At 40.0% G+C, this 24,845-nt stretch overlaps 1 protein-coding gene across 3 annotated transcripts; it reads right to left on the bottom strand.

The window, feature by feature from the left end:
• Positions 1 to 16,611: 16,611 nt before the first annotated feature.
• Positions 16,612 to 23,568, bottom strand: Dmrt2 (doublesex and mab-3 related transcription factor 2). Of its 3 annotated transcripts, XM_046459505.2 has the most exons (5): positions 23,160 to 23,568; positions 21,826 to 22,388; positions 20,103 to 20,205; positions 18,319 to 18,398; positions 17,812 to 17,945 (listed from the first exon to the last, which is right to left on the bottom strand). In XM_046459505.2, exons 2-4 carry the CDS (start codon positions 22,348 to 22,350, stop codon positions 18,355 to 18,357), a joined length of 672 nt encoding a protein of 223 aa, XP_046315461.1. In that variant the 5' UTR covers positions 22,351 to 22,388; positions 23,160 to 23,568; the 3' UTR covers positions 17,812 to 17,945; positions 18,319 to 18,354. The 3 variants fall into 3 exon arrangements, with proteins under 3 accessions (XP_046315458.1, XP_046315460.1, XP_046315461.1); XM_046459502.1 differs by lacking the exon at positions 18,319 to 18,398 and having other exon boundaries at positions 16,612 to 17,945; XM_046459504.2 differs by lacking the exons at positions 20,103 to 20,205; positions 21,826 to 22,388; positions 23,160 to 23,568 and having other exon boundaries at positions 16,612 to 17,945; positions 18,319 to 18,397.
• Between the last annotated feature and the right edge of the window lie 1,277 nt (positions 23,569 to 24,845).

Raw genomic sequence — 24,845 nt, 5'->3', positions numbered from 1 at the left:
TGAGTGGGTAGTTTGATATGTCTTTCATGAACAAAAGAAAATGTCAGAGTGCCATGTTCACCCTTGGCTCTAAGAAATGTGTATTCTTTGGGGATACATGACATAAGAAACTTCTCTATACCTTCCCCTTGCTTTCTCCTTTGGCCAAGATGATCTTTTCCTCTGGACCAGAGATCCCATGTAGGCTGCAGGTATATCACCCAGAATTCCCCCAGGTTTCTGCTCTAAAAAATCATCCCAGAAGCCTATCAGATCAGGTGCACACAGTTTTTTTCAGTAAATGTGAAGACGTACTGGAGAATCTGGAAATAACAAGGACCAGTACCCTGTGGTGAGCACCAAATGGGATTCTGCCCCCCTTCATCTTCCTGGTCAAGGTTCATTGATCCAAGGATGTTACTTTTCCCAAGGATACCAAGACCAGAGTTCTTTTCCAGAACTTTTAATTGGAATAAGAGCAGGAATTCAGTATTCTTAGAAGTGATCGATATTAAATATGGTGTTTGGGAGGGACCTGTCTGCTATGAGAAGTAATGACAGAAAAATGCAACAAAAGATGACAGATGACACAAGAGATAAACATCCTGGTTTCAGTTGTTCCTGAGGCTCAGATGTTTCCTCTCCTTTTCTGAGACCTTATTTCCAAATATTTCAATTATATAAGAACACCTTATATTCCAAAAATTCACTTTTTTGCTTAAGCTAATATTGAAGTTTTGAGTTTCTATCACTTAGAACCCAGAGTATTATAATAGGACCAAATACAAGATTCTACAAGCAGAAGATGAATCATGGACATTCTTATTCCCTAGCTTATATATGCTTATGAAGGGTGGTATTATGTTTCTTCAAACATGAACTTCCAGTCTACACTGTGGTAGTAAGTAGTTTCTCCAAATCTACAGGATACATAGTCAAAATTATTCAAGACAGATGGCTTGGAGGACAAGCATGAATGGATTTATGACCATATCTTCCTCACGGCTCTACCCCAGCCCTCAATTCAGATTTCTTTTTAAACTATATTTTTATATTTATATATAAATAAAAATAATGAACTCTGGGGAAAATATGTCTTGTTTTAAAATCAGTAGTAGGTTTGGAAATGAGCTGGAAGCCTAAGAGTTATAGCTGTCCATGTTATAAAAGTCTTTCTTCATCAAAAAGCTAAAAAAAAAAAAAAAAACCTTCTTACTTTTAGAAAAGGCAGTTTAGAAGATAGATTATAGCTGCTAAGGAAATCCCTTCTTGGAAAAATTACAGGCTTGGAAAACAGTAACTAGTCAGAGTTAGCTAATATTTATTAAGCCCACACAATACAATTTAATCTGTGCAGCATCATTTAGTATATGTATAAGTATTTCCAGTTTGTGGACCAAAAAAAAAAAATCATGAAACACTAGTAGCTTACACAAAATCCTACAGGAACTATGTGCATCCCAAGGAAAGGGAACAGCATATGCAAAAGCGCCATAAGACCAGGAATAAGACAAAAGCTTACTGGACGACTTGGAAATCTTTCCAAAGGCCTAAAACCCAAAGTCACACTTTTCAGAATGACTTTCAAACTTCAGCAGGAGTTTAAGATAGGTGAGTGCTACTTAAGCTCAAAGAAAATTGGTATGCTCAGAACAATGATTGAAGAAAAAGGTCTATGAACCTTTTTCCTGGATGATTGTGTTTCTTGTAATCTCAATCAGTTTTGAAATTTCATTAACAGATTATTTTAACTTTAAAAATAAAATAATTTAAAAAGTGAAGTTTTTATAAAGAACTTTGATATAAATAGAAGCAGCTTAGTTGGATGGCTTCCAGCTCATTTCCAAACCTACTACTGATTTTAAAGCAAGATATATTTTCCCCAGAGTACATTATTTTTATTTATATATAAATATAAAAATATAGTTTAAAAAGAAACCTGAACATGTTAATCCATGTTCTCAGTAGCTATCTGGCCCAGAGACCATTGAAGTCACCTTTACCAAATAGCAGATAAAGCAAAGAACAAAAGGAGCTCTGATGTTAAACTTGCAAACTTAAACTCATAAGGTGGTGGGGGAAAGTCAACAAAAGTTGTGAGTTTTGAGAACCTCAATTCATAGAAGAAAGATGGCATGATTAAACCTTAAAATATCCACTATATCTGATTGGGAATGTCTGAATCAGATTCTACCTTTTGGAATATCGCCTGAATCAGCTTTTCTCTCTAAGTCCAGTGGTGTTCTGGCTGTTCATTGCCTCTTTGCTAGGCTAGAACTGTCTCAGAGCAGAATTAGGCAGTTCTTACTTTTGATGGCCTTTAAGGAGAAAGAGAAGAAAAAAGAAAAAGTGACCTATGATTCCTGAAAAATCTTTCTTTAATTTGGCCCAATGGGAAAATACTAAGCAACTTTATTTAAAATCAGCTTTTTCATGATATTGTTTACAAACAATGAAATACATTAATTTTAAGTATATAAAATTCAATTTATAGTTTTTCAATGTGATCCTTTTTATAGCTTTTTTGGGGGGAAAGGGTCTTGAAGATTGAACTTGGCCTCATGAATGCTTGGCAAGGCTCTACCACTGAACTACATCCCTAGTCCTGAATGTGATCCTTTTAAAACCATTTTATTGAGATTGACATACAAAACGCCATACATGTTTGACATATGCACCTCCATGAATCAGAGGATAAGTATATACCACCTGTGAAACCATCTCTGCCATAAATCTATCCATCACTTCCAAAAATTTCCTCTCACCTTATCATTATTATGTGATAAGAACACTTATGAAAAAATCTACCCTCTTAACAAAATTTTAAGTATACAAAACCGTATTGTTTTTTACAGGCATTGCTGTGCAGCAGCAATTTGTACCTCCTTGAAGGGACACAGTGCTCTCATCTTTTAAGGAAAGATTATACTAGTTCATCTCTAAGAACCTGTCGAAGATGTCTGGTGCAACAGCCTGAGTCCACACGAAAGCAGCTCTCAGAAACTAGAATGAAACCTCCTCCCAGATCCACCACTAGGAGAAAAAGCAAGACAAAGACACAGTGCGGTGCACATAGCACACCCTCCTTTGTGTAGAAAGGAAAGACTAAATATGCTTACGTGTTCATACATTGTCTCTGGAGGGGCATGTGGGGCATTGACAACTGTGGTCACTTCTGGAGAGAGGATTTGGTGCACAGGAGGAGAGCCACTTACTTTGTGCTATATACAATTTGTAGTCATATTTCATGGGAGATCTTCACATATTTTTAAATGATTTAAAATCTCAAAAAGAGGCCTATATTCCAAGTGGGCAAAAATGAGCAATTCTCACTCTAGTGTACTTCTGCCTGCCTGTAGTTTATTTTCATAATAATTTTACATTTATTATAATATTTTAAAAGTATATGTTATAGGCTGCAGTCCTATGGGAACTTGAGGCTGAATTTTTCTACCCTAAAATTTATTCCTTAAAACCACTTGATTCTCCTTGGTGCTGGCTCCCAGTGAGAAGAAAATATCTTCTAAGGAAGGACATAGGTCAAAGTCCAGGAGAGAAACTTAATTATGGGCCAGACAATTTACATACGTTATTTCATTTAGTCCTTAAGTCTCTGCACTCTAAGGCTTGGCCAAAAGGGGATAGCAGGAATTAACTGAGAAAAGAGTGAAGGGAAACTCCAAGGGGAAGGAAAATAGAGAGGAGTTAGTGGAGACCATGGGAAAGCAGGTAAAATCACTAGAATCTCCTTCTTCTTTCAGCTGCTTCTAACCAAAACCTAATGATAATGTGCATAAAGGTGATAATTTTTTTTAATTTTTTAAGACATTGATAGACCTTTATTTTGTTCATTCATTTATATGTGATGCTGAGGATCAAACCCAGTGCCTCACACATGCTAGGCAAGTGCCCTACCACTGAGCCACAACCCCAGCCCAAATGTGATAATTTATGCACAAAGAATTATCTCCTACAAACAGGAATGAGTAGAGGAAAGCAGTCCAGCATGAGTATTGCGCATCCTCAAAGGGTACAGGTATCAGCCTCCTTTGAGTTCTTTCCTCCTACCTGCTTTGAATATGGCTGCCAACCTAAAGGTAATAAGATGCCATGAGAAGTACAAATTCCAGGGGGAAAAAAAAAACAAGAGAAAAAAAAAATCCAAAGGTGCTCCTCCTGGCTCTTTAGGTCCCTTTATAGAGATTTCCTGAAATCCCACCCTTGGCTGTCCACCTGCATCTCAATGGCCACACCTAGATGCAAACGAGGCTGGGAAATGCTGCCTTTTAAATGGGCATATTGCCAGTCCAAATAAAAGCAGGGGTCTGTCACTAACAAAGAGGAGGGTGGATTCTGAAGAGGCAAGTAACAGTTTCTGGTACTCACCCTAGGACAAGCATTTAGTTGTCAAGGGAACAAAGAGGCATGATTGTTAAACCTTTTAGTATCCACACCAAGTTCTGTGGTTGAGAGATCTGCTAAATGTTGAGATCCTCATCTTCTTTATTCCCTTCTCTCTTCTTAAAGTAAATCCTTACTTTTAAAATAAAAAAATACGTTACCCTGATTTCTTTTCTACCTAAAAAAAACTACATGGGCTGGGGATGTGGCTCAAGCGGTAGCGCACTCGCCTGGCATGCGTGTGGCCTGGGTTCGATCCTCAGCACCACATACAAACAAAGATGTTGTGTCCACCGATAACTAAAAAATAAATATTAAAAAAAAATTCTCTCTCTCTCTCTCTCTCTCTCTCTCTCTCTCCCTCTCTCACTCTCTCTTTAAAAAAAAAACTACATAACACAGAGCCCCAGTTTTGAACATGTATGTAACACATAGCACAATAAATACCCAGTAAACTGAAATGAATTCCATGAAGAGTCAAGTCACATGGCTTTATTGCTCACCTACCCACTCTCTGTCTGCCCTGACTTTTTAGACACATAACCTCAGAATACAGGACTGAGGTTATTGTGGTTGTTTTTCACCAGGATTTTGCAAATGCTTTTTTTTCCCTAGTCCTAGGGATCAAACAAAGTCATCATTGATAGCAAGCACTTAGATGCTTTCTGACTTGTGGGTCACACTGGATCCCCAATTACTTTAGTGTGTAGGTTAAAGAACGATTATCCTTTGTTGATTTAATGGCCATTGTCACCAATGAGTTTTACAGCAAATTGGGGCAACAGAGACTAAAGCTACCAATTCCCTGCATGGCACTCCTGAATCTACAAGTTCCATTTAAAAAGCTCTGATCATAAACATGGAGCACTAGAGAGTGAAAGAGAGCTGGTCATAGCTAACCAATTTATTCTTAGGACAATAGGAGATCACTTTGGACTGTCTTCATGCAGGAAATGGAGCTGGAGAGCAAAAGGGCTGCCTGTCTGCAAAAAGTGTATAGAAAGAAAAATAATGAAAGTAATCTACATTAACATTCTAGATTATACATTTTCAAAGGCCAAATCTTATTTATCCCTACTTACTTAATAAATGTTTATCAAATTAAATGACAACAATACCTAAAATCTAAAGAATCAGATTTATAGATTTATTTAAACAACTCCAAGTAGACTGGTTTGTTAGAGTCTGTAAACAAGTCAAAATAACACCTGGCATTTTGCCAGGGGAATGTTAGAGTTCGTAAACAAGTCTGAATGGTGCCTGGCAAAATGCCAGAGGGAGTGGTTTGAGAAGTAACAAAAGCAAACCATTAAGTGTGGAGGTTCCTGATTGGTTGACTGATGTATCTAGTTTATGCTAATTAGATAAGCTGTGTGGAATGTATAAATACTGCTCCTGTCCTGCAATAAACGGCTCCCACTCCTGCTGTATCAACATACACAAGTTATTTGTCACCCCCCGGTTATTTTGCTGCAGCCAGACAGACTGCGGCACTGGTTTAACTTCACTATGTGTGAATAAACCCAGACTTTCCCTAAAGTAATAATCTCAATTCAATCCATTTTATTTGTTTAACCATGTTAAATATAATTTTCAATCAAAATTGACTAGTTATTAAGGTGGCTAAAATAGAGGTGAAGCCATTTTCAGAGTTTAGCATTTATTATCATATAGGCAATGATTTTAATATAATTAATCCCAAGAATTTACATATAAAATTAATTTTATTCAAAAGCAAATTAATGGTTTATATATAAATAGGACCTTCCATGCCTCTAAACTCCAAAGAACATCACAATGGGAAAAATCAACAAAGTTAGGGCATTTGTCCACCTAGACATTTGGGGGAAATTTAGAACTCAAATTAAGGTTATATGCAATAAAGTTGCAAGGTTCTTATACACAGTGATATCTGATTTTAAATCCTAAGTGGGTTTCTTCTTTATACCATCTTTTAAATTAAAAGAATAAATTTTGTGGTAAAAGCACTAAAAAGTTACTCTCTTAGGCAATTTCTGGAATGCAATACAAGATTATTAACTATAGTTGTCACATGGAACTTTATACCATTTTACTTACATCTCCCTACTCTCCACCCATGGCAGCACCTTTCCACTCTCTATTTTTATATATTTGACATATTTTTGAGTCCACATATAAGTGAGATCTATGTAAGAGGGTTGGTGTGTTAATTTGCTTGACAATAGTTACCTTTGCATCACGTGTCAGTATTTCAAAACCTCATGCTATATACCTCAAATATATGCAATTATTTTAAGAAGTAGAAAATAAAAAGAAGAAATTGGTGGTGTGATTTTTGTAAAATAAATACTTCATCTAATCCTTCCTATAAGTAATTTGTCATGAAATCTGGGTTTATCAGAGTTGAAGATTCTTGACATTCAGCAAGTGCGTCTCCACACCAGTTGTGTGCTAGGATGTATGATATGGTGATTAACCGAGCAATCTCTGCTTGCTAATTCGATCTCATGCTCAGTGCAAGGTTTTCTTCTTTGTTCCATATGAAGACCTCCAAATGCAGTCTTCCACAAAGCAGACCAGTCCATGTATGGACAAGCCAAGCTGAAAGGTGGCCTTCCTTGTTAGAGTCTGTAAACAAGTCAAAAATAACACCTGGCATTTTGCCAGGGGAATGTTAGAGTTCCTAAACAAGTCTGGATGGTGCCTGGCAAAATGCCAGAGGGAGTGGTTTGAGAAGTAACAAAAGCGAGCCATTAAGTGTGGAGATTCCTTATTGGTTGACTGATGTATCTAGTTTATGCTAATTAGATAAGCTGTGTGGAATGTATAAATACTGCTCCTGTCCTGCAATAAACGGCTCCCACTCCTGCTGTATCAACGTACACAAGTCATTCGTCACCCCCCGGTTATTTTGCTGCAGCTGGACTGCGGAAGATGGTGGCCCGTACCGGGAGCCCCGGGACACTCGGGGGTAAGTGACGAAAAAAAGCTGCCCGTCCATAGATAGGACGGGAGCAAATCTGCTCGTCCCTAAACAGATAGGGCGAGAGGAAAAATGACCATTTCAAGAAAATGGAAAAGATTGATACAGTATGTTTGTGTCTTGTTTTGTCTCAGTGTATTGTATTGTCTTTATGACGAAAATATGGAAGGGGTGTTAAGTAAATTACTAAGGGAAGAAGGCACCCCAGTGGAACCAAGAATAGTTAGGGCATGTGTTGATAGAAGCCCAAGAACTCTAGTCAGAAAGAAACAAAAAGTTCAGAAGAAGAAGGATTATCAGGAAAAAAGTTGCAGCAAAAGGCTATTACTAAATACTTTTCGTTACCGGAGGGTGCATGAAGCGGAGAGGCGGCTGCCGAGTGTGCAAGCCTCTCACAGCGCAGCAAGGATTTTCCAAGAGGCGATGGCGACTGGCCCTTCCCCGCCTCCTGGCCGGGGAGCTGGCTCTTCCACTGCTGCGAGCCCAAATCTAGACCTGACCTGGAGGCACAGTCTCGCAGGCTCCCTATGCCCAGTAGCAGTTTGAGTCTGGGACACTGCCCAGGGCCATCTGGGGCTGCCCAGGATGCCACAGCTGGCAGAAGACGCTACCAGCGTCCCTGATGTTTGGTCATTTTCAATGCCAATAACTAAGCTACAATGGTTCTCCCACACCTGGAAGCTGATGAGTAGTGAGCACTATTAATGCTTATTTCAAATGCAAAAAATCTTGAGATAATGTACTAAATTGTTAAGAAGGTTGTTTTCTTAGCACCTGCTGGAATACTACAGGATTTTCTTTAACATCATTGCCGGAGTTCCTGCCTTCATCCCAGTGCAGGTGAAAACGAGGGTGGAAGAATTTCCAGTGTTGCTGAAAACCGGACGAGACTTCGGATCAAGCTAGCTGCCTGCAGAACTTACTTGGACTGTGATTTAAGCTAGCTGCCTGCAGAACTTACCTGGACTGTGATTTACCTGGACTGTGAGTTAATCTATTTGAGACACTACTTTACCTGGACTGAGACAACAAACTGTAATCTACAACAAATTGTAACTCGGTATCTTTGCAAATGGTGTCATTGCTGGTATAATTTTTCCAAGGGCTTCTTGCATGGAGCCATCAATTGGCTTGGTATTGTGGCATTTTGTATCCTCCCTTTCTGTTTGTAGCAGGTTATTTATGGTGTTTCTGTAAAAACCACTATGGTCCTTATTTAAATTAAACAAAAGGGGGAAATGTTAGAGTCTGTAAACAAGTCAAAAATAACACCTGGCATTTTGCCAGGGGAATGTTAGAGTTCGTAAACAAGTCTGGATGGTGCCTGGCAAAATGCCAGAGGGAGTGGTTTGAGAAGTAACAAAAGCGAGCCATTAAGTGTGGAGATTCCTTATTGGTTGACTGATGTATCTAGTTTATGCTAATTAGATAAGCTGTGTGGAATGTATAAATACTGCTCCTGTCCTGCAATAAACGGCTCCCACTCCTGCTGTATCAACGTACACAAGTCATTCGTCACCCCCCGGTTATTTTGCTGCAGCTGGACTGCGGCACTTCCTTTTGTTGTGTTTCTCTGAACCCCTGTACACCCTCTTCTTAACACTGATTGTTTCTTCTAGAAACTCTCAAGGAACCAAATTTCCTCTTTAAAATATTTCAAATGGATGAAAACACAAACCAAACTCTTTCCCTTATATGTCTCCTCCAGGCCACATCCCCAATGCCCTTAACTGTATAATCAAACAGACTTGCAGTCTTTTCACCAGTCACATTATCAAATCCATCAATGACCCTGTTAAAAATGCAATCCTCAGAAGTGGTCACAAATTCCCATATCTGGGAAGGAATGGCATCTGATGGAAGAAAATGCATTGTAGCTAGCATGTCCTTTCATCTGGAATCTCTATTAATGGAATCCATGTTTATATTAGCAATTTCTTATAACCATGACTCATTATTGGTTCATTTTGAATTCTGTAGTCCTTATAACTCCCAGATTATTTTCACATACAATGAACATCAAGTTAATTCTCTTACAACAAATGGTTTTCTAATTGGGTGACAGGCATTTGTAAAATCCAAATATAAGATTTGCCCTTTGATCACGAGTTTTAGTCTAGCCCAATTCTACTATCAACAATAGTGGCCAGATCTCCCAACTTAATTTCATCCACAATTTGATAAGCACACTGTATGTGTCTTCCCTTGCCATCCAGGATATGATCTAAAACAAGAGGACCTAGAGACCATGAGATGAACAACCTTTCTCAAAATTGACGTTGATATATTTCTCAGTGTTTCTGAAGCTAGGTGTCAATAGTCACAAATCCCCTTGACTTCACTGTTGTGGATCTTAAAATTCCCCATAATGAAACACTACTAAATGTCTTGCTAAATTGGGACATAACTTGTCTATGACATCCTCCTGATACCTCTATAGTAACTCCATAAAAAGGGAAAATGTTACTAGTTCGTCTTCACAGCTTTACAACATCACAATCACTTTCCTGTGATAAACTTTTATGATAACATTCCATGAAAATGACTTGATGAAGACTCTGTGAATGTCATTCTCCCTGGAAAGGTACATTAGGAAAACATTCACTCATTTTCAACATTAAACATAGGAACTTCACCACATGTAGGTAACCTTTAGTAAGGAATCTTAACTTTTTAAAAGTTGTCTGAAAAGCGATACTATATTAAATGTGAAGTGTGGAAGAGGGAAAAATTTGAGCGGGAATCAGAAGCAATGAGATTCCCGGGTCCTGGATTTATTATTTATTTTGAATTCTTAATATCCATAATCAAACATTTTGATTACAAAAAAAAAAAAAACTCTATACCCTTGAATCATACTACATAATAATATCGAATGTTAAACTTATCAGTAAAATAATACTTCAGAGCTTACCAGTATGCTATATTGAATATCCCAGTTCCATCTAGGTGAAACGAAGTCATTTCTCCAGTTTTGTTTCTTATTCTAAAAAAATAAAATAAAACTAGACAATCTTTAGTCTAGGTAGCACATATAAAGTAAAGGGTAAAAGGAGAGTGACTTTACCTGATTGGTGAGTTTGGGAAAGGTACAGGGCATGATAGCTCTTCCCATTCTTTTCCCTTCCTTTCAGGAGCCAACCTGAATACAGAGAATACAGAGTCTCAGTCACTCCCCAGATGTAGGGAGGTGTGGTGGGCCAGGTGTAAGTTTTATGTCATGTGTATTTATTGCTTCAGAAATAAAAATAGTATCTTTTTTAACCAAATTAAAACAACTTCTCTGGGGGGAAAAGAGAGAAAAGGGGAGCAAAGCAGGTGTGCTGAATATCTTTGCCTAGGTCTTGTCCTACTTGACATCACAGGGTTAGGAGAAAGGGAAATGGTTTTGGTTTTTTTTTTTTTTTTTTTTTTTTAGTATTCATAGTGTTTCTAGGAGGGTAGTCTGTATAATTTGGGAGTGTAGTGTTAGGAAGTCTCCTAATCCTGGAGATACATCCCATTTTCCCATATAATGGTAGAGAAAGAAATAGATAAGAATATCAAATCTCCAAATGCCAACCCCTTTGTCTTATGTCTTGATTTGTTCAAAAGCCCAGGCATAGAACAGAGGTGTTCATTTTCAGGACCATCAAACATTTATAACCATTTATTTGGAAAGGGAGTTCCCCAACTAAGGATGCCTGTTAGAGGAGTCCCATGACAAGGCAAAAATGATTCCTTTCTAGCAACCCTGCTCTACTCAGCCATGGACTAGAAGCAGCCCAAGGAAAGTGTGGCCCTGGTGTGAATGCCACAGTGGATCCACATGTGTGACAGCTGGAGCTGTCAGTGGTTCTTCCCCAGGAGTCTTCTTTCTTATTCTTTATCCAAATTGGTCTTAAATCCCATGACACTGATGTGTGTACATGTTTGTGTGAGTTAGTGTGTAACTTAATGGAGGTAGAATGAATATGCACATGTTTCTACATAGAAATATATTTTGTAGTTCAAATAAAATTATACAGATATAATGTATCTTATGTTTTTCATGTAAGCATTACATGTACTTAGTATTTACACATCAAAATATAGAGATAGATTAAGCCATATCAAGTTATGTTGCAACTAGAAAAATCCTCATACACGTTCACACAAACACACAGATGTAGATTCAACTCTTTAATGTTTTTATTAGTGCATTATAATTGCACATTAGATTCAATTTTTTTTTATTTTTTTAGTTGTGGATGGAACAATACCTTTATTTTATTTACTTATTCTTATGTGGTGCTGAGGATCAAATCCAGTGCCTCACACGTGCTAGGCAAACACTCTACCACTGAGCCACAACTCCAATCTGATTCAACTCTTAATATGGCCATTTATCAAATTTTTATAGAATTTATGAGGGGAATATAAGAGAGAATATGTGAAAGTGCCTTGTAAATTGGAAGGCTATAACACATGTTAATTATTATTATGCATTTACCATTCCACCAGATGCTGACCTACTTCCACGTGTCTCTGTTCAGCATGCCCTAAATGGATTTACACCTAACAGGTTAGAAACCAAAAGAACTAAGGGCACAGAGCATGATAAAAGCATAGTATAATCATTAAAATAAGTGGATGCCACAGGCCCAAGTTTATATTTCTCAAGAACTAGCAGACCCAAAGTTGTATACTGAATCCCTCTTGGTGTGTGACTCTTCTCTCCCTATCACAGGATCTCATGAAAATGAGTCTACCCCTAAAGACCTAGAATAGAAACAAAGAAAATTTAACTAAAATTAATAAAATCAGGTGGGCTTGTAATAACTCTAGCCCCTGCTGAAACCCCAGCTGTGATATGAAGTGATATCTTTGGTATTCTACAGGGAATTGTGAATTCTCCTTATTTCTTTATCTTGACCTTCAGTCATTGTCTTGCTCTTTAACACTTCTGAGACTGCTGAAGAAATTCTGGGATATGTCTTAATACAAGTCACAGCCTTTCAATACACAATCAGAGTTAAACTGTTAAGTGCAGACTCCCTTAAACTCATATTAAAAGGTACAAAACTGATACTGGAGCCTCTCTGGGCAATGGCAGTGTTTAGCGGACATGTCCCACATGCTGGGGAAGAGGGACAGATTGGGGAAGAGAGAGAGAGAGAGAGAGTATACTTGAGAAAACTCAGTTCCTAAACACAAGAAGCAGGTAAAGTAGTTAGTGAGGACAGGGTGAAAGAGATCTTTGCATGCTGCTGCGGTTTAAACACAGTGTGAGTGTGTCCCCCGAAGTTTATATGCTGGGAAATTGGTCCTCAGTGTGGTGGTCCTGAGGTGTTAGAAACCTTAAGAGCTGGGGCCTAGCAGAAGTTGGTTGGGTCATTGGAGGCACCACCTTTAGAAAGAATCAATGTCATTCTAAGTTGTTATAAAAAGAGTAAGCTTGGACCCTGAATCCCTCTTGGTGTGTGACTCTTCTCTCCCTATCACAGGATCTCATCAGGATGCCATCCCCCATGTTGTGAAATAGACAAAAGGCTCTCACCAGAAGCTGAAGCATTAAGGCTGCCCAATCTTAGACTTTCAACCTCCCAAAGTGTGAGCTAACTAAACTTCTTTACTTTATACATTACCGAGCCTTAGGTGTTTCTTTTATCAACAGAAAATTGCCCAATACAACCATTTTCACAGCAGCATTATTCACAATAGTCAAAAATTAGAAGCAACCCAAGTGTCTTTTAACAGAAAAATGGACAAACAAAATATAGTGGATGTGTGTGCACACCAGTAATGGAATATTATTTAGCCTTAAAAAGGAAATTCGAACCTATGCTACAAGATAAAATAAAACTTGAAAACACTGTGATAAATAAAATAAGCTAGAATCGAAGAGACAATTACATGAAACCACTTAGATGAGGTACTTAGAGTAGTCAAATTCATAGAGAAAGTAGAACAGTGGTTGCCAGATGTTGCTAATAAGATAAAAGATAAAATAAGATAAAAAGATAAAATAAGATAAAAGATAAAATAAGATAAAAGAGTTCTGTGGATGGATGGATGTGATAGCTGCACAACAATGTAAATGTATTTAATAATGCTGAACTTAAACATGGTTAAGATGGTAAGTTTTTTGTCATGTGTATTTATCTATTTATCACTTCACAAGTGAAAATAGTATTTTTTTTAACCAAATTAAAACAACTTCTCTGGGGGAGAAAAGGGGAGCAAAGCATATGTGCTGAATGTCTTTGCCTAGGTCTTGTCCTACTTGACACCAAAGGGTTAGGAGAAAGGGAAATGAGGTGGTGTTTTTTTTTTTGTTTGTTTGTTTGTTTTAGTATTCATATATATTAAATTATTCATGCTAATTCTATTATATGGGAACCTGAAATCTAAGCAGATTTGTTAAATGTGCATTAAAATAACAGAAATATAAACATTTGCTACTCAGAGTATGGTCTGAAGACAAGCAGCAGCAACATCTAGGAGTCTGTTAGAAATGCAGAACCTGAGGCCCACCCAGACCCATGGAATCCGAATCTGCATCTTATCAAGATTCCCAGGGGATTCAGTTGTCCACTGAAGTTTGAGAAGCACTGTTGTAAACTTATGATAACTGCAAACAGAGCAAAAAGAAAATAACTTTTGAGGGTTGAAATGAAAGGAAAATAAGTCATTAAAGCTGTATTAACTGTGAGTTAACATGAAGAAAATGTGCATATTTTACTATTTTTTATGTTCTCAAAAATGATTAAAGCTGAATCCACTTTTTGCCTTTAACACAGAAAATGCTTAAACTGAACCACAGATTTGATTTAATATGTCAATGACAGTGTTCTTTGAAGACTAGAGTCACTCTCATGGAAGACAAATGATTTTAAAAAAGCAGAGCCAAGTACAAAGCTCTTACTAAGCAGCTGATGGTAGATTTGGTAGGTTTGAAATTCTAAGAACTCATCATTACAGCAGAACTAATGCATGTGTGCCAATAAATGTGCCAGGAAAAGTACTGACCCTCAGAAACATTCAAGAACAATACAATTCTGGTCCCTAGTAATGTGAGAGAAACCACTAATACCCACAGCCAACTGGATTCACTTAATGGGATTAAAATGATATGGAGACAGAGCAGAAAAGAAGCCCCAATATGTTTATCAAATATAAAAGGAAAAAATGTCAAATATGAATATTCAAAAATATGAATATGGAGTAAGAAAGAGAAAATCCATTTTGGGGTTAAGAAGGACTTCTTGTTGATATTTTTTAATGTGGTCTTATTCTTTTTTCTTTTTTTAATATTTTTTAGTGTTGACGGACCTTTATTTTATTCATTTATTTATATGCGGTGCTGAGAATTGAACCCAGTGCTTCACACATGTGAGGCAAGCACTCTACCACTGAGCCACAACCCCAGCCCTTAATGTGGTCTTATTCTAATGTGTTTCTCCTCATTCCCTCTGAATCAGTGTGATTCAATACTGCTTACATTTAACATTTGACACAAAAAATAAATGTCCAGTTTTTGTCAAAAAATGAGGGACTATATAGAAAGAGCAGAGATGACCAGGAGGGGAAATTGGAGTTAGATTCTCTAACACCAGAGCATACTTGGTTGGAAAGCACTTTTCCACTTAATGATAATCTTCAACAGTTATTGGAATCTCAGTCTGCTTTCATTTTCTTTCCTCTGGCAACGTTCCCTTCATTCTGGCATTTGCAATAGTAAAAATAAATAAATTTGACTCAACAAAACTGCATATTATTTTACAAGTACAGACTGAATCAACTTAACGGTTGGTTTGTTGTTTTTGAAATTGATGCTAATTTTAAGCAACAAGTCAGAGAACCCCTGGAGGTTTACATGAGCTCATCAGTAGCAAAATCATATTTAAATAATTTTCTGTGTTTTCAAGAGCAAGAAATAAAATCTTTAAACTGCTGAGCACTTGGCACACTCCACAGCCCACCCCTCCTCAACTTCAGTGTTCTTGTTACCCAGACCTGCCTCGTAGCAACAATAAAGGTGAGATATTTGGCTCTTTGCTTTGTATACTGAGATGACTAAGATATCTTAGAACTTGATTTAGGGTCCGCAGGTGAGATTTTTTTTTTTTTTTTTAGAATTTTTAATATTTATTTCTTAGTTTTCGGCGGACATAACATCTTTGTTTGTATGTGGTGCTGAGGATCGAACCCCGGCCGCACGCATGCTAGGCGAGCGCGCTACCGCTTGAGCCACATCCCCAGCCCCGCAGGTGAGATCTTAAAGGATGAATTTAATACTCTTATAAATGTCTTTTCTTCTTTCATCACTCATGATAAAACGAGTAACATTAGTTAACATGTTGTTGAGAAAAACAAGAGGGTAACAAGGAACATAAAACAGGGAAGAAAAAGTGTAAGACTGAGAAGCCACCCTCATGCTGTGATAAACATCTGCAGGCTTCAGCAACTGTCAGCTGAAGCAACTGAAATAGACAATGTTTGTATGTCAGAAGAAAACTACACCGAAATCCTTTGACATTGGTGTCAATGCAAAGGCATAAAGCTGGTACCCAGGGAATAGCTGAGTTGTGCCTGAGCCTGACTCTATATGCCCATTATCACCAACCTTCCTCAAACAGTAGACTATCACAGAAGAGGTTTGGCACCACCATGGGCTGAACTGATGGTACCCAACAAGAGAATCTGCCTTGTGGCCCCTAGTGACCTGCAATCATAGACTGTTCCAAGGAACCAGAAATGTTCAAATAGATGTTTCTTTCCTGAAAAGGAGGATTGAGGGCTCTCACACACAGCCATAGCAGAGAAACCAAGGCCCAGTTAAAAGAAATCCATTCCAAGAACCCACATCGTCACAGAAATTAGATGTTACACTTGATTTTCCTTCAAATTAATTTCCTTCAAATTTTCCTTCAAATTAATCAACTATATGAAATTACTATTCTATGAACATGAAAAAATGCAAACAGCCCTAACATTCTCCTTAAATTTATTTTGTCCTGTCTTGTACAGCTAAACTTATAAGCCCTTCAAAATGCAAAGCTAGTTTTCGAAATGAAGTTCAATGAGCTGAACTTTAGTCTGACATGCTCAAGGATCCTTCCCCACCAGCACAAAAAAAAAAAAAAAAATGCAAAGCTAATGCATTGTAAGAGTTTTCCTGGGGGCCCAGTGATTAGTAAGAGCACTGGAGAATACATAGAAACATAGAAAAATAAAGAACACATTTCATAAACAGTCGCTTTTTCATTTAGGCAGAAACAGCTATTTGCTTCAGCAAACATTGGGTCTTTTAAAAGATAGTGTCAATTTTATTGCTTTATGAAATGCTGTGTAAAGCACAGAACTTTACAATTTGCACATTAAGCAATGTCCATCTTTAAGTTTAAATATATTTATGTGGTAAGAAAAGGTACATGCATATGTATATATAGAATTTTTAGAAATCATCATCACTTACATTAGAAATTTCTTTACACAAACATTTTAACTTTAAAAAAAAAAAAAAGCACATGGCAAGGACTGAGATTGCAGAAAATCCAGCTTTCCACTTAAGCAGCCTTTCACTGAGACACATGAGTGATGGCAGACGAAGGCCTCTTAAGAATAGACTCAACAGAAAATGACAGCGGTTCATTCACTGAGAGTTTTGTTCCAACCTGTTTAGCTACAAAAAGGTCCTTTGCACACCTATCTATTGTAAATGTGTACTTCTGGCTCTCCTTGACCAAACATTCTCTGTGTTTCTTTGGGGTCTCTTCAAAGGCCTCTTTGACAAATGGTGTTTTCAACTCAGGACCTGATTTGTCATTAAGCGTTTGCTGGAATAATGAATGGAATGGATTATGTTTAAGTGGCAGAGGGTGCCTGCTGTTTTCTTTGCTGATCTTGGTTAAGACGTGCCCTTGAGCTGCCAGGGAGTCCACATCAACAATGGGAGAGAAATTCCGTTGGGGTGGGGAGAAGGCAGACCTCTCTGGGACAACCTGGTGACCCTGAAGGTCACTTCTAGAGGTCTGGACCTCGGGCGTGTGTGGCAGCACAAGGGAACCCTCCAGTTTGGGTGGCATCATGTCGTGTTCTGCACTGAGTCCATCCTGAACCCGTGCTCCCTTCAGGTCCCAGCTGGCCCCAGGTTTCAGGGCTTGAACTGAGGTGGTAGCATTTAGCAGGCATTGCTGGTAGAGGAGAGTGTCACTAATGGGGCCACACTTGGGCCAAACTAAAAATCGGGAGGACAGGGGGTACTGTCTATATGTTGTGGCCACACTAACATTAGAAGAAATTAGTTCCATATTCCCAGACCCTGAATACTGCATGGTGAGATCAAGGCAGGTGGGCAAAAAATTGCAGAAGTCCTTGCTGGGCGGTTCCCCTGGGGTGGGGCTGTAGGCACTTTTGTAGGAGTTGTATTCAGGTCCAGGCACCATGCGGTTGGGCAGGAACAAGGCAGCAGCTTGGGAAGTTTCCAGCATCTCCCTCTCTTTATATTCTCTCTCCAGCATAATGTTCTCCAACTCTTTGTCAGCAAAGGCCCTTCTTTTCCTCATCCTGTCACTAACTGGGGGAGGTAGAGGTAGGGTGCCTCCTAGGTAGGTCTCCGCTGTTATGGGACGATAGCCTAAAATAAGCAAACAGTGCACAGGGTAGAGATTAACAACTAGGAAAGAAAATTCTGGAAATCCAGAAGGCAAAAGAACCACCACAAACCAGCAGAACAACTATCTCTATGTCACTAATATTCTTATACAGAAAGCAAAACTACAGGTTCAATTTTAAATGGGTCTCTTTGGGAAAAGGATATTCATATTACAATCTTTCATTACTGTTGTTTTGTTGGTATAGGTTTGTTTTCTTTGACAAGTGTACATTATTAACTGAGATTTTAATATTCTTCCCAGATCCCTGCATAATAAGAGACAAAGCTGACCATCTGGCTTCAGTATTTTATTTTCCATGTCATCTTTTTTCACTATTAGAAAAGATAGCTATACCTAGAGCTGATGTCACTTTTATTTTCTAAAGATGACTCATATGTACACATTGATACAGTTGTAGAATAATCCAAGGAGAACTAGGAAAAAAAGAGAAAGAAAGAAAGTTAAAGGACATTAGTGAGGAGAAAAAGAAAACAAAAGACTTAAGGAAACAGAGAAGCATAGAAAATTGAAAAGAGCTGTTAACTAGCCCAACACGCTTTGCAGTGAACAATTTAATCATGCCTTCCCCTGACTACGAGTATAAATAAAGCAAAACAAAACAAAATGAGGGGGGAGGGAGCAATATCCCCTGCTATACTGAAAATAATAGGTTTAAAGCATTTTTCCCAAGCTCCATAAGGTTGGCCAGATACCAAAATAGGTGAACAAGTTATCATTAGAACACAGATTAAGCTATTGCACATTATGTGAATAGCGACAAAGTCAAAAACAAAGATTAGTATAACATAAATAGAATTCCTGATAGCATAAAACATTTTGAGCATTTCATCATCCCCAGACACCACTATCAAGTTTGTTTGAAGAATCCATTGTGATATTAGTGTTTACATAGTGACAAACCCATCATACTCATTTGCAAATAAAATAAAATTTGAAAATTAATGTTTCCATTTCTATGCCAAGTGTTTGCCAGGAAGTTATTTACTTAAATTTACTATTCCATGTAAGTCCTCAAACTTCTCAAGTTGCTTTGGCAAAATTTCAATTTACCAATGTGCTCCTCCCTATGGTTGGTATACATCTGTTTACCAAATTCATACTTAATTCATGAGAACCCGCTCTAAGGTCAGAAGTGCACAACACAGGGTGAGACAGGAACAAACTTTAAAACTTATCCAGAACCAACCAAATTCAGAAGTTACACAAAAAATGCAGAACTCAAATGTCTACCTCAAGAAAAATCAACTTTTCAAGGAGAATTTTATGAAGAAGCAAAATATAAGGTAATATTTAGTTAAATTTAAAGAAAATATATAGAAAATGGCAAAAGATAGTCATGGTATTGCTTAGCATGTCAAAAGATAAATTTCATATCCAAATAAAGAATTTTTTTAAAACAAGTAATATTTTTTTAAATTAACATATCGTTAGGCTTTAGACAAAATGAAAGCCTGACACGAGTTACAGATTTCACTCTACTTAGTTTAAACCTCTACTCTAATTGTTTGATTCAAAATCTTTTTCAGATTCTACAATCTTGACCATCAAAGACAAGAAAATGAAGTGTGGAATAACAACAATTACCAATATATCTAGAAAGGAAAATTGTATATTGAAAAGTGGTGGAATCTGATATTGAGACCCAGACTAGAAGTCCTTATTGTCCATGGGTAGCTGTTAAACTCACTCTGTACATTTAGCTCCTGCTACAACTAAAGAAAGTATGTGTGTGTGTGTGTGTGTGTACACGTGCACACAGAGAAAAAAAGAGAGAGAATTTCTTTATTTGCAAGACATCTGCCCCAGGATCACTCGGTGGTATGTCTTTGTACATCCCTCTCACACTGTTACAATTTCATGTCTTTTATCTTAACCATTAACTATTAAGCAGATGACAAAATTATTAGGATTATTAAACTGATGGTGACTAAAAACCTTGGCAGGTACACTAGATTTATTTTTCTGTATCCCGGTTTCCTTCCTAGAGGAAAACTTACTAATAAAAACTGTCTTCTCAGATAGCTCCTGCAGAGGTTAATAAATATGTCATATGCCTGAGCAATGAGAGTCACTCAACTTGGTTTAAAAAGCTGAAGGATAATTTGGCATTACTTTACCTTCTAAAATGCTTTTGGCCAGCAAACTAGGTGCCCTAACTTGCCTCTGGTACACTGCTTTGCGTTCAAAATTATTCTGTTTCCCGGAAAGCCCCTTCTTGTCCTGTAAACACAAGAAACAAAATAATATCCTGAAAGATTTTGTGAGAAAGAGAAGGGAGAGGGAAGGGGTATCAGAAAGGCATTTAGAAACCCTTACCAGCCTAAATATATTTATTTTGTCATCCCATGGTAAAAAAAAAAAAAAAGATTCCAAACAAATTAATATCAGCACCCCTAGGCAAGGAGGTGGAGGCTATCTCTGAAACCGACAACTGGTGAGCAGGACTCCAGGCTTTCTCTACCAGAGTCACTCACAGACTCACCCCAAAGAATACCTGTGACCAGAAGTGAAGGGAGGTGAAATCCATAGTGAAGAGACAGTAGGAGCCCTGCTTGAAGAGTATTCTGCGCACCCAGTAGGCCCAGGGACAGGATTGGGCATAATGCGGGATGAGTTTCTCTGAGAAATAGGGTAAGGAGGGGTGGAGTGCTGGGTAGTGCTGGGGAAAGACAGAATTTCCAGAGTCTGGTTGTAATGCCAGTTTGTTCACTGGGCAACTGGGGTGCGCTTGAAAGCTCCCAAAACTTTTAGAGGCCGCTGAGGAGATAAGATAAGGGTACCCTCTCACTCAGCCCTCAGTCACCATCAAGTCAGTGAGATTCCGGGCCCTTCGACGCCCGCATCCAATCCAGTGGGAGGCAGGGAAGTACAGAAATGGAGGGCCCTGTGATGAACCATGCCCAACACAGGAATGACCGAACTCCATGGTGGCCCTGAGTGAGCTCTTGGAGGCTTTCCTTAGGGATGACTGGCTTTGGTATGTATGATGTCCCACTTGCCAGTCCCTCTCCACCAAAAAAGTAAAATAAATTTCTCCTATGGGCTGAGGATGTAGCACAGCGGTAGAACGCTTGCCTAACATGCGGATAGCAGTTTGGATTTCCTGCACAGGCTGGGGGGGGGGGGGGGGTGAGGAGGTGTCAAAAAGCTGGGGAAGGCCTCGCTCAGGCTGAGCATTCCAAATGCAGGGACCCTGAAGATAACACTGGCTGTCCTCAAAACCGGAGCCGCAGTGGTGGGAGGCCGCTCTGGTTCTTTGGCAGTTTGCATAAACAGTAGCTGCTGCGGGCACCTAACTTCCCAAGCACTTTTCGTCTCTTCTGTAACCCGGGAAGCAAGCTCTCTCCAAAAGCCAATTAACAGTGGAAGCACTGCCTGCACGGCTTGCTATGTATATTATTCCTCTAGGCTATGCGCATTAGGAGTACACGAAGAATTGTTCCGTTTGACAACCACTCTCTTCCCCCTCCCTCGCCAGAACATCACCAAAACTAACTTTAAAATGTAAAAAACAAAAATGAAACGATTTTCTCATAATGATTCAAATGGGCCTAATTATTTTCAAGGTGTCTATATTTATCTCTATGTCTTCTTCCTTCTTAATACAAAAATTTTCTTTTACGCCAAGTTCCGCAGTGATGACCGAGGCTATCCCTACCTCCTTCCCAACCCTACAGACCAATGTGCGCAGAGTTGTCCCCATCATCCTTCCGCAGAAGAGCCTGGGGCCACGATGCCCTGGGCCAACACCAAGCAAGTGTCGGGTCCCTTTCGAACAAGATTTTTATCGTGGCCCGAGACGCACAGGGGAAGCGCGCCCCGGGTCTGGTGGGTACGCACCTCAGTGGCCTGCTGCCTCCTGAGCGCCACCTGGGCGGCCATGACGCGCTGGCGCTCCACCACCAGCAGGCAGTTGGCGCACTGGCAATCTCGCCAGCGGCAGAATCGCTTGTGGCCCTTGAGACAGGACACCACGCCGTGATTTCGGCAGCGCGCGCACTTGGGCGTGCGGCTCAGCTTACGCGGTTCCACACTGCCGCCCGCGATCGCGCCGCGTTCTACTGCCCTGGCAGGGACTGGAAGGGCCTGAGGCGCCGGGGGCGGCCGGGGCAGCAGTCCCCGGTGCAGTTCCGACTGGCCCGGCACCCCCGGGGACGCTCCTGCCTCCTCGCCGTCGCCCTCTTCTTCCGCGTCGTCGTCCTCCTCATCATCTTCCTCGTCGTCCTCGCCATCCCCGTCCGCGGGTGACGGGCTGGGCCCGGGCGGCGTTGTTGGCGGTGCCCGGCAGCAGTCCTCCTCCATCTCCAGGCTCTCCACGTCAATCTCCCAGTCCCCGGCCCCTGGGCCTGCCTGCCGGTCGGCCATTGCGCGCGGGTGCCTCGCTTGGCTCAGCTGCGCACACTCTGGGGAGACACAAATAAGCCCAAAAACCCACCTGCTGCCATCAGGGACCATCCCTGAGATTTTCCTGAGTTTCAGGTTTACAGTTTCTTGTCTGCCGACCTATCGCCTTAATGTACCCTGTCCTCTACATGTCTCTCACATGTCTGTCTTGTTATCTCTAGGGGTCCCAGGGATCTGCAACCAGCAAGGATTATATTTTATTAATTCCAAGTACTCTGTGAGCACCTGACCTTTCACAGTGACCCTCTTTGGCTTAATATGACTTTCTGGATAAGTAAGTCCCTGAATAATTCACTGACTCCAACCACGTATGTATTGTGTCCAACTAGGTCAATTTAGGCCACTTGTCAAGCTTTCCCATACCCAACAAGCATGGCCATGGTGAATATAAGAACATTGATGGAATAATTAGTTTTCTTTTGATTACAAAGGACCCTTCAGATCTACCACTCCATGCTTCCCAAATGTCTTTCATCAACCTACAACACCACAAGTACTCCTCCGTGGACTTGAAGAGATCCTTTCATCACTCCCCTACCCCGCAAATACTCAGTTGAAAATCAGCATTATGCTGTCATTAGAGCTCCAGAGAGACAAGGGAAATAAAGATGCAGATGCCTTCTAGCATCAATAGTACTTGGACCGCACAGGGTTCTGTGTGCATAGGGCTTGGTCTATATCTTTAGAACAAGGCATCCAAGTAAAATAGCAAAGATAAGGAAAGATGCCTCAGCCCTCCCTGACACCCCAAGCGGCATCACAGCACTCACCAAGACTTTGAGGCCCGGGTTAGCAGCCGAGTCAAAAGATATCCAGCTTGGAGATCTGGTTCTCAAGCTGCAGGATGTGCATACAAGGAGAAATCAGGGTTGCACCCCTTGCCAAGAAATCGGGGGTGGGAGTGTGCTGATTGCTGGAGGCCCAGAGCCCACTGGATAGTGGGGAAGGATGAAAGATGAGAAGGGGATGAGGGGAGTCAAGTCCTCAGCAACCTCGCCCCGCACATCCCGAACTCAGCGAACTTGTGTTCGGTCCTCTGCACCCTGGGGCGTTTCACTTCGCTGAGACCACTTTCGGCTTCCTCTGACCCAAGCGGGGTGGGGAAAGGTCGGCAGCCCCGGCTCGGCTCAGATCTCCGGATCTGGGAGCGGACGCAAGCAGCTGCGTTCTGCACGGAGCCACTCGTTTCAGTCTCCAGCCTCGGCTCCCCTTCCTTGTATTATCCACTCTGGTCCCTGAGCTTCGAGCCCTCTGATTGGTCGGATGTCAGGCGGTGTGCAAGCTGATTGGTCAAGGCTCGCCGACCCGGCGCCCTCCTCCTCCGAGCGGTAGAGGCGCTCCTCCCTGCCTAACTCAGCCAGAGTCGGCCCGCAGAGCCTTCGGTGCAGCCGGGTCTCTGGTCCGAAAGCTAAATCTGAAGTGTGCGGACACCTGCGGGGAAGAAATCGCCATTTATCTCACCGACTAGGAAATGGGCAGAGACACACTGTCACGAATCGCGTTGTCCACAACAGAAGGTAAAAAAATAAGAGATAGAAAAAGCTAGCGTTGGTCTCTGCATTATCAGCATCTCCAGTATTTCTGCGACTCAATCACTGACCAAAGTTGGGCGCGGAGATAAGGCCACTGAAATGGGGAGCACAGCGTCATCCTTTTTTTCTCCTGCACTAGTAAATTAACGGTTATCTTGCACCCTGGAGCCTAGTTAACGTACAAATACTTGTGGGTGTTTTGTGGGTAGCGCTGCTCGTCCTCAGGAATGTAAAATAGTTCATTAACTTTCATAAGAGTTTGTTAGGCAGGTGGCCAACTCAACTACAAGTTTTATTTTTCTGCTTTTAATAGCTATTACAATTAATTTTGGAGAGAATGGAAATGCACGCCTCTAAGAAATACGGTACAGCAGAGTCGCTCTAAGAATGCATTTAAACAAAGCTTTTTTAAAAAAGAATTCCTTTTTATGCAGGAATGTATTTTAAAAAAAAAAAACTTTCTTCCATCTCCCTCAAAAAAATCCTTCATAAAAATGTCTAAAACAAAATTAAATTTCCAACAAATCGAAAGAATTAATAAACTATTTCAATGCTGCATTCCATTTTTGAGCTAAATATTTAAAATCATATAGAAGCTTTTCTCGTTTCATCTTTAGTCAAGCCCTCTCAAGTAGGATCGGTGTAGGTGTAGGAAACAGATTAAGAAATTCGATGTCCTTGTACTGAGCACATACATAGTAGACTGACAATAAATATTTGTTGGGTGAAGTAAATTGCTGAACTGCTTCTAACATTACTTTTCTATGATTCTATCAGAATGTTAGAAGTTAACCAGGCTCAGAGAAATGGGAACAAAGGCTGTTTAGGAAAGACTGAAACTAATGTGGACAGTTGGAAAGGCAGGTATCCCCCGTGCCTTTGGTGATGTTAAGTTCTTCCCTGACCACCAGGCACTAGATTTCT

This window comes from Marmota monax, unplaced genomic scaffold (genome assembly GCF_021218885.2).
Source record: "Marmota monax isolate L192 unplaced genomic scaffold, Marmota_monax_Labrador192_F-V1.1 WCK01_AAM20220418_F8-fsc00059, whole genome shotgun sequence".
NCBI lineage: Eukaryota > Metazoa > Chordata > Mammalia > Rodentia > Sciuridae > Marmota > Marmota monax.
This window is presented reverse-complemented; position numbering and strand designations above follow the sequence as displayed.

Bases quoted from the DNA above. Each gene is read 5' to 3' on its own strand.
- Dmrt2 (XM_046459502.1), bottom strand. From the start codon at position 22,350: ATGGCCGACCGGCAGGCAGGCCCAGGGGCCGGGGACTGGGAGATTGAC. The intron at 20,206-21,825 runs GTGCGTACCCAC...TTGTGTTTACAG, and splicing joins GGAGGCAGCAGGCCACTGAG to GACAAGAAGGGGCTTTCCGG. The intron at 17,946-20,102 runs GTAAAGTAATGC...TGCTTATTTTAG, and splicing joins GGCCAAAAGCATTTTAGAAG to GCTATCGTCCCATAACAGCG.